General features: G+C 29.9%; 1 protein-coding gene and 1 long non-coding RNA gene across 3 annotated transcripts in view; one reads left to right on the top strand and one right to left on the bottom strand.

The window, feature by feature from the left end:
- LOC137643736 (probable glutamate receptor) overlaps positions 1-3,124 on the bottom strand; it is a 24,666-nt gene extending 21,542 nt beyond the window's left edge. Inside the window, exon 1 of the mRNA XM_068376437.1 lies at positions 2,834-3,124. Within this exon, the coding sequence (XP_068232538.1) occupies positions 2,834-3,124 (291 nt within the window). The remainder of the gene's footprint in view (positions 1-2,833) is intronic.
- Positions 1-10,000, top strand: part of LOC137643522 (uncharacterized) — a 258,792-nt gene that overhangs the window by 123,150 nt on the left and 125,642 nt on the right. The gene's annotated exons all lie outside the window — the stretch shown is intronic.

Here is a 10,000-nt window from a genome sequence, read left to right as displayed (position 1 = left end):
TTAATGTTTTATTGATTTTTAGGAATGTTGTCTAACTAATTAGGTTAATCTTGTATTGATTTTAGGAATATCCATTTAAGTAGAAAAATCTTGTATCAATAGAGGTTAGTTTTCCAATATATCAAAAAAAAAAAAAATATTTGAAGGGGAATTATTCTTTGAGTCGCTGCTCGCTGTTCATGTACCGAAGTAACAAAAAGAGCCAAATATAACAGGTCTTACAGGACTAACGAAATTTATAATTTCAGGGATATTAATATTTGCAACTCTGAATAATCTCAAACGCAAATCAAACCTACGTTTTCTGTTATCTTTGGGCTCTTTTTAATTACATATATTAATTATCCAAGCTCTTTTTAATTACATATATTATTCAAGCTCTTTTTAATTTAATTGTAGCTATTAAATTTTCGTTATTCATTAGGGTTTATTATTTCATTGTCAGTACATCATAACGAATGTGTCTCTTTTAAATAATTAAGGATGCAAGTTTTTTTGTTATCTCTTAAGTTCTTTATAAGTACATATATCAATTATTCAAGCTTTGTAATTTAATTGCAACTATTAAATTTTAGTTATTCATTAGGATTTATTATTATATTATCAGTACATTATAACGAAGGTTCCTCTTCTTTTGAATAATTAAGATTGCAAAGGATGGACCTATCTTTCTCATTTCGGTCTCAATCTTAAGTATGTATCACCGCATGATATCTGTGACCTTGGTGAATGCTATAATGGTGCGGGGAATCAATGTCTTGAATTCGTTTAGCGCCCTGGGCTTACCTAGGGACGGGGATAATATTGTTCTCCATTTTTTTTTTTTTTTTTTTTTTTTTTTTTTTTTTAAGTTTTTATAGTTTATATATGAAAGATTTCTTTTAATGCTGTTACTGTTCTAAAAATGTTTTATTTTCATTGTTCATTACTTCTCATATTGTTTATTTATTTCCTTATTTCTTTTCTTCACTGGGCTAGTTTTCCTCGTAGTTTGGCTTATAGCATCTTGGTTTTCCAACTAGTGTTGTAACGAAGCTACTAGTAATAATAATAATAATAATAATAATGATAATAATAATAATAATAATAATAATAGAATGGTTAATTTCATAGAAACAGACTTTCTATTTGACACCTTCCGGGTTTTCACTCCACTCGCTGATATTCTTTTCGAAGGATGCGCACGCCTTGCCCCTAGAAGACACGAATCCTACTCTACAGAAGAATTCTTTTATACAAACCATGTAGGGGTCACTCAGGTTTCGCCTTAAGGCATCACGCTTCCTGTTTACCAGATGAGAGCGTTATTTTTATGCAGTTTTACCTATTTTGCGTTACTTCTTGTATGTTTAACTATTTAGCGTTGTTTCTTGCAGATTTACCTATTTTGCGTTATTTTTTAATTTTTTAAGTATTTCACGTTATTTCTTGGTTTTACGCATTTCGGATTATTTCTTGCAATTTTACCTATTTGCGTTATTTCTTCAATTTAAACTATTTTGCGTTATTTCTTGCAGTTTTACGCATCTTGCGTTATTTCTTACAATTTTACCTATTTGCGTTGTTTTTTTCAATTTAACTTTCGCGTTATTTCTTGCAGTTTTACGCATTTTGCGTTATTTCTTGCAACTTTACCTATTTTGCGTTATTTTTTCAATTTAACTATTTCGCGTTATTTCTTGCAGTTTTATCTATTTAGCGCTATTCTTGGAGTTTTACCTACTTCATATTATTCCTCTTAGTTAAACCTATTTAGCGTTATTTATTTTGCAAAATTTTACCTAATTCAAAAAATAGAATCGTAAATTCTACTTTGAATAAGCTCACATTCTACCTCCATAAAGAAAGGCATCTCAATTTCAAAGAAGTTTCAAATTTCCGACATAAATTGACATTATCTTTCAAAAAGGAATGTTCAGATGACCCTAGTTATAAAAGCAGGATGCTAAAAGGCCAAGGGTTCCAAAGTAAAGGAGAAAAGAGCCCAGTGAGGAAAGGAAATGAGGGAATAAATAAACTACAAGAAAAGTAATGAACAGTTAGAATAAAAATATTTTAAGATTAGTAACAATATTAAAATAGATATTTCATATTATAAATTATAAAAGGACACTATGTCAGCCTGTTCTATATAGATACCTTTGCTGCAAGTTTGAACTTTTGAAATTCCACCGATTATTATTATTATTATTATTATTATTATTATTATTATTATTATTAGGTAAGCTACAACCCTAGTTGGAAAAGCAGGATGCTATGAGCTCAAGGGCTCTAAAGGGGAGAAAAGCCATGTGAGGAAAGGAAATAAGGAAATAAATAAACTGCAAGAGAGGAAATGAACAATTAGAATAACATTTTAAAAAAAGTAACAACATTAAAATAGATCTTTCATATATCAACTATAAAGAGTGACTTATGTCAGCCTGTTCAACATAAAATATTTGCTGCAAGTTTGAACCTTTGAAATTCAATCGATTTAAAGGTTTAAAGTCTGCTAATGAATGGCATAAGGCAAGGGATAGCGACATTCTCCTATCAAGTAGGATAATGCCCTAGAGACAGACCATATGTACATGTGATCAGCGCCCAAGCCCCCTCTCCACCCAAGCTAGGACCAAGGAGGGACAGACAATGACTGCTGATGACTCAGTAGATAAACCTATAGGGTTCTCCAACCCCTGCAGTCTTAGCTGACAAGGATTGTGAGGCTGCAGCGACCAAAGAAACTAACAAGTTTGAGCGGGAATTGAACCCTAGTGTGGCGATCACCAGGCAAGGACGTTACCAACAGGCCACCACAGCCTTATTGCATAAAACGAACCATGAACCATACCTGTATCGTAACGCACTTCAGATGGAGACCAGAGAGATCCCTCCGCCACTTCACCCTCTCATCGGATGACAAAGATACGACTCCGAACTTCATTTGCTTGGGTTTGACATCCTCCGATGTGACATTTTCCTGCGGATATGCCTGAAAAGGGAACTCGGGATTCCAGGCTGCAGGCGAAGTCCTTCTCCTTCTCCACCTGCCAATGATCTGTCGACTCTGCGGCAGGTTTTCTGTGACTTGGTAGCTTTCCCAGAATTTAGCGATGTGGCCATCTATATTGAATGTCGTCATGACTATCTTAAAAAATCAGGGAAAAGGTGAATTTGATAATTAATTTATTTGACTTAATTTCTTTCTGGTCCGGCTGTGCTCTCCTCGGTTCGGGGGTTAGAGGGAGTAGTCATACCCTGGTGAGAGGGAGATATTTTAGCCGCCTTTTTAACGGGTCATGTACACTATTGATACAAAATGTCGCAAACTCGAACTTAGGAAATACATATAGAGGCACTGTATCTCTTAAGTGAGATAAAAGTACATTAGAGTATTTGCGTGTATTGTCAAGGGACAATTAATATAGGGACATCAATAGTAAATTTGCATGAATTATTTTATGTGGTAATATTTTAAAATACTCAAATCTTTATATCTAACTGGAAGATAATTAAGAAACCTTACTATCACGTTACAGTTACGATAAATGTTATTCAGTAGTTCTCACCTGGTTATCCATTGGTAGGTAAACCTCGTATAGCTTCTGTAAGTGTGATGCATCCGTCATTAATAACCAATGGCCGACATTCTTGTTCTTTGCAAATACCTGAAGGGAGTCGACAGAGAGTTTTCTTATTAATTGATATACTTGTTATTTTTGTCTCGAACTATAGATTGAAATAGTTTTATCTCGACTATACTGTTGCACATTCTACTTCTATTATCACGGCTATTACTGTTGCACTTTCTTCTTAAGTTATCATGATTATAACTTTTGCACATTCTACATCCATCATCACGACTATTACTGTTGCACATTACTTCGAACATCATGACTATTACGTTTGCACATACTGCATCTATTATCATGACTATTACTGTTGCACATTCTACTTCTATGATCACACCTATGATTGTTGCACTTTCTACTTCAATTGTCATGATTATTACTGTTCCACATTCTACATCTATTACCACGACTATTACTGTTACATGTTGTACTTCAATTATCACGACTATTACTTATGCACATTCTACTTCAATTATCACAACTATTACTGTTGCACATTCTACATCTATTATCTACATCTATTATCATGATTATTTCTTTTGCACATTCTATATCTTATTACCACGTCTTATTACTTTTGCACATACTACTTTAAATATGATAACTATTACTTTTACACATTCTACCTCTATTATCACAACTATTACTATTGCAATATTTACTTCTATAACAACGAGCATTACTGTTTGAAACTGATCATACTTCACCAAGGACACTCACTCGCTGAAATAACCGAAGCTCACTGGCCGTCCTCAAACGACAAACAATCAAGGTCGAGCCGCTCTGTGGGTCGATTTCAATCTTCAAAGACATTTTTGATTGTGCTTCATCGACTTTGCTTTCGGCTTCTTCGTCCATTGTTGTGTTTAACGAGTCTGCTGATGTCAAGACTCTGAGTGTGGATGATGGGATGATTGACAGGTAAGATATAATGCGCAGCGACCAGAAGTTTTGCTTTGTCTTGTCGTCACCTTTGGAAAGAGCGGTGCTTCATGAGGGAGGTTTATTAGGTGTTGAGTTTTTTCATTTTCTGTTATATATTTTAATATGCTAGTGAGGGAGGTTTTATATGTATAAGGGGCTATTATATATATATACACATATGTATATATATATATATATATATATATATATATATATATATATATATATATATATATATACACACACACATATATATATATATATATATATATATATATATATATATATATATATATGTGTGTGTGTGTGTGTGTGTGTGTGTGTAGGTATATATATATATATATATATATATATATATATATATGTGTGTGTGTGTGTGTGTGTGTGTGTGTGTGTGTAGGTATATATATATATATGTATATATATATATATATATATATATATATATATATATATATATACATATATACATATGCATAAATATATATATATATATATATATATATATATATATATATATATATATATATATATATATATACATACATACACACTGACTTCTTCTCTCATTTACTGATTATTTGTTTTGGGAAGTTTTCTTTTATAATTCATAACCTTTTAGATTTAGTATGTAAGAAGAATTGTATATCCAATATAATATTGTTGATGGTAATGATAACCATAGTTACAATTATGATAGTAAAGTTGATAATGATTATAATAATCACTGTTAGAACGAAACCTTTCCACATTATAGGCGTATCATTTACCGTTACAGTGTCCATTGATTAAGTGACGTTGACAAATGTTTTGTTTATAATGCTCTGGATTTTTTTTTTTTTTATTTTTTTTATTTTTTATGAATAGTACTTTTGCTCCTCATTCTACCATGTCACCATACTCAATGCAGCGTGAAGGGTTTTCTTTGATACAAACAGAATTTATGATTAAATTCGATCTAGATATTCTCAAGTGTCTTTTGTTATTAAAAGTCTTTTGTGGAGTAATTATTAAGGTGACATTGGACCCTTAAATATAAACTTATTTTCATTTGATGCGAGAAAAATACATTTTAGTTAGTGTAAGGAATAAAGGAAAGGTTTATGAATAAGTTTACAAATGTAATACTTTTCATAGTGATAATAAAAGAAGGTTAAATGTTTTTTTTCTTTTTCGTGTAAAAAAAAAAGGATGCTGTTGAGAGAGATGATGAAAGAGGAAAATATATGTTTTTTTTCATTTATAAATGTAGAAAAAAAGTAACTCGCCTGAAAGTTTAAGATATAATACAAGGTTGCAATTATTTTCTGTGGTAAAGCATATATTTCAAATACTGAAAAGAAGTATTAAAATTAATTGAAGGTGTTCTACAATTTGTTAATGAATACAAAATCAAACTACTCTCTTCAAAGTGTAAGAAACGATACAAAAGTGCTATTCATTAGTGTGATATAGCATGCAATTGTAATGAGGAAATGAAGTAATAGAATTAATAAATAAATTTATTATTAATTAGTAAAGCATGCAATTCAAATATGGAAAGGAAGTATTAGAATTAACTGAAGGTGTCCTACGATTCGTTAATGAATACAATTGAAAGTTTTCTAAGAAACTATATAATTCTGCTATTCATTTGTGCGACAAAGTATGCATTTCTAATGAAGATATGAAGTAATAGAATAAATTAATTGATTACTTAATTAGTAAATTATGCAATTCAAATATGGAAAGGAAGTATTAGAATTAATCGAAGGTGATCTGCAGTTCGTTAATGAATACAAATTCAAATAACTAACATCAAAGTGTAAGAATAGATACAAAATTGCAATTTGTGTAATAAGGCATGCAATTCTAATAAGAAAATGGAGTTAACAGAAATAAGGTGTTCTACAATTTGTTAATGAATAAAATATCAATAAATCACTTGAAAGTTTAAGAAATTATACAAAATTGCAATTCATTAGTGTAAATAAATCTTGCAGTTCTAATACGAAAATGAAGTTAACAGAAATAAGGTGCTCTACAATTTGTTAATGAATAAAATATCAAATAAATCACTGAAAGTTCAAGAAACTATACAAAATTGAAATTCATTAGTGTAAGTAAATCTTGAAGTTCTAATACGAAAATGAAATAAACAGAATCAATCCAAGGTGTTCTACAAACCGGCATTTATAACGTAGATATTTTGAAAGCGATGAAATGCCACGTAATCATGGACCAGCTCTCCATCATTTTCGACGGAGGAAGAGCGAACACTGTCGGCACTGACGAGTAGACTCGTAGTCATTACCATAAACAGTTTCGTGATGAGATTCATTTTCATATTAATCATCACGTCTCAGTATCTCGGTACAATTTATGCGTGATGTTATGATATCCTGTCGAGTGGCTTCGAGAGAAGTATGGGCAAACAGAGACAGATGTAAGGAATGATTATGATGATAATTAAAGTCACTATTAATGATTTTCTTTTTATATGCTTTAGGGTTGATTACCTACAAGCAGTCTTTTTTTCTGCCAAAGGGCTAATATCCTACAACCAAAGTCTTTTTTTTTTTCTGACGATAGAGCTGATTACCTACAAGTAAAGTTTTTTTTTCTGCCAAACGACTACCTACAAGCAAAGCCTTTTCTGCCAAAGGACTAAATACCTACAAACTTTTTTTTTTCTTTTTTTTTTTTTGTGACAAAAGAACTGATTATCTACAAGCAAAATCTTATTTTCTAATGGCAAAATTAGTTTGCACACGAACTATTCCACAACTTAAGCCCAGCAAGCGAGCCCGACTGGTCGCAGTCAAGCGCCTCGGAAAGCAGTTGACTTCCTACTGGAAAGGGAGGGAAGGAACTGCATTCGAGTTGAGGTGCCATGACGCATTGAAAATAGGACCACGAGAGAGAGAGAGAGAGAGAGAGAGAGAGAGAGAGAGAGAGAGAGAGAGAGAGAGAGAGAGAGAGAGAGCATTAAGTTTTTTCTACCTTTAAATGAGAGATATTTGACGCAAACACACACACACACACACACACACAGAGAGAGAGAGAGAGAGAGAGAGAGAGAGAGAGAGAGAGAGAGAGAGAGAGAGAGAGAGAGAGCATTAAGTTTATTTTCTACCTTTAAATGAGAGATATTTGACGCAGAGAGAGAGAGAGAGGGAGAGAGAGAGAGAGCATTAAATTTCTTATTTACCTTTAAATGAGAGATATTTGACGCAGAGAGAGAGAGAGAGAGAGAGAGAGAGAGAGAGATCTGACGCACAAAGATGTAGTTTAAGTTCATAATTCTTACAGTAAGCTACAATTTCGTTAATGGAGAACGTTTCTGTTGTATGAAGACTAAAAAAGAGAATTATCATTTGCGCCGTCATGTTCGTACATCGATGACACTGGAATGACTGTTTCTGCATTTAGTGAGTTTTGCATAGTTCTGATTCTGAGGATTTATTGTTGCTAAGATTCCTAATGATGTGAAGTAGGTCATTAAGGTGTCTGGTTTGGATTGCGTCGTCTGGTATTGTAGATGAGTGAATGTGGGTTGACCTGTCATGTTTCTTAATGTTATATGTTTATGTATATATATATATATATATATATATATATATATATATATATATATATATATATATATATATATATAGGTATATCTTTATCTATGGATGTATGTATATATATATATATATATATATATATATATATATATATATATATATATATATATATATATATATATATATATATACAGTATATATATACAGTATATATATATATATATATATATATATATATATATATATATATATATATATATATATATAGATATATATATATTATATATATAGACCGGTGTATATTTTTGGGTCTATCTATGTATTCATCTATATATGCATATATATACACTTAAATTATATATATATATATATATATATATATATATATATATATATATATATATATATATATATATATGTATATATTATATAAACCGTTGTATATTTCTGGGTCTATATATGTATTCATCTATATATGCATGCATATATATATATATACATATATATATATATATATATATATATATATATATATATATATATATATACATATATAAATTTTATATATATATATACATATATATATATATATATATATATATATATATATATTTATTTATTATATAAACCGATGTATATTTCTGGGTCTATATAAGTATTCATCTATATATGCATGCATATATATATATATATATATATATATATATATATATATATATATCAATATATATATATATATATGTATATATATATATATATATATATATATATATATATATATATATATATATATATATATATATATATCTCATCATCATCATCCGTTAGTAGTCCACTGCAGAACAAAGGCCTCAGACAAGTCCTTCCACTTGTGTCTGTTTATGGTCTTTCTGTGCCAGTCCACGCTTGCAAACTTCCTTAGATCGTTGATCCATCGTCTTCTCTTCATTCCCCTGCTTCTTTTGCAGTCTCTGGGGACCCATTGTTTTATTCATAATGCCCATCTATTGTTTATCTTTCTCATTATATGTCCTGTCCATGTCCATTCCTTTTTCTTACGTGTTAGAATATCCTCTATTGTAGTTTGTTCTTGTATCCATGTTGCTCTTTTTTTGTCTCTTAGTGTTATTCCCATCATTATTCTTTCCATAGCTCTTTGAGTTGTAACTAGCTAATGTTCTGAGGCTTTGATAAGACTCCAAGTTTCTGATGCATGATTTAAAACTGGTGAGACCATCATATTGAATACTTTTCTTTTTAGAGAAAGTGTCCTTTTAATTTTCATATGTATTTTGTTTACCAAAAGCTCTCCATCTCACAATTATCCTTCTTTTAATTTCGGTCTCCTGTATGCGTACAGTTTACTAGTATATATATATATATATATATATATATATATATATATATATATATATGTAAATGAATATATATATATGTATATATATATATATTATATATATATATATATATATATATATATATATATATATATATATATATATATATATATATATATATATATATATATATATATATATATGTTGTGTTTGTGTAATGTACGTGTTTGTGTTTTGTTTGTTTTTGTAAATTTTTTAATAAAGAAATAGGATGAACATTTTATTAAAAGAAAACAAAATTCACTTTTCGAGTTACTTAGTGATCGCAAATCCCTGAATTTATAAAAGTAGAAATATTCTTTGTATTTCTTACTTTATTTTTTTTTTAATCAGTTTTAAATGAGTTTTTGGTAGAAAGATAGTAGCTGGAAGTGGACACATTCCATTGTTGCAATTTTAATTTTATAAATTCAAAGAAGAATTAAACTAACAGTTTAGACAATTGGTATAATTTAGATGTAAAACCGGTATGAAAATGGATCTTACCCCAAATGCTGTAAAAATTCTCTTCCCCCCC

Source organism: Palaemon carinicauda, chromosome 7 (genome assembly GCF_036898095.1).
Source record: "Palaemon carinicauda isolate YSFRI2023 chromosome 7, ASM3689809v2, whole genome shotgun sequence".
Classification (NCBI taxonomy): domain Eukaryota; kingdom Metazoa; phylum Arthropoda; class Malacostraca; order Decapoda; family Palaemonidae; genus Palaemon; species Palaemon carinicauda.
The sequence above is the reverse complement of the archived record's forward strand: the minus strand, read 5'-3'. Positions and strand labels throughout refer to the sequence as shown.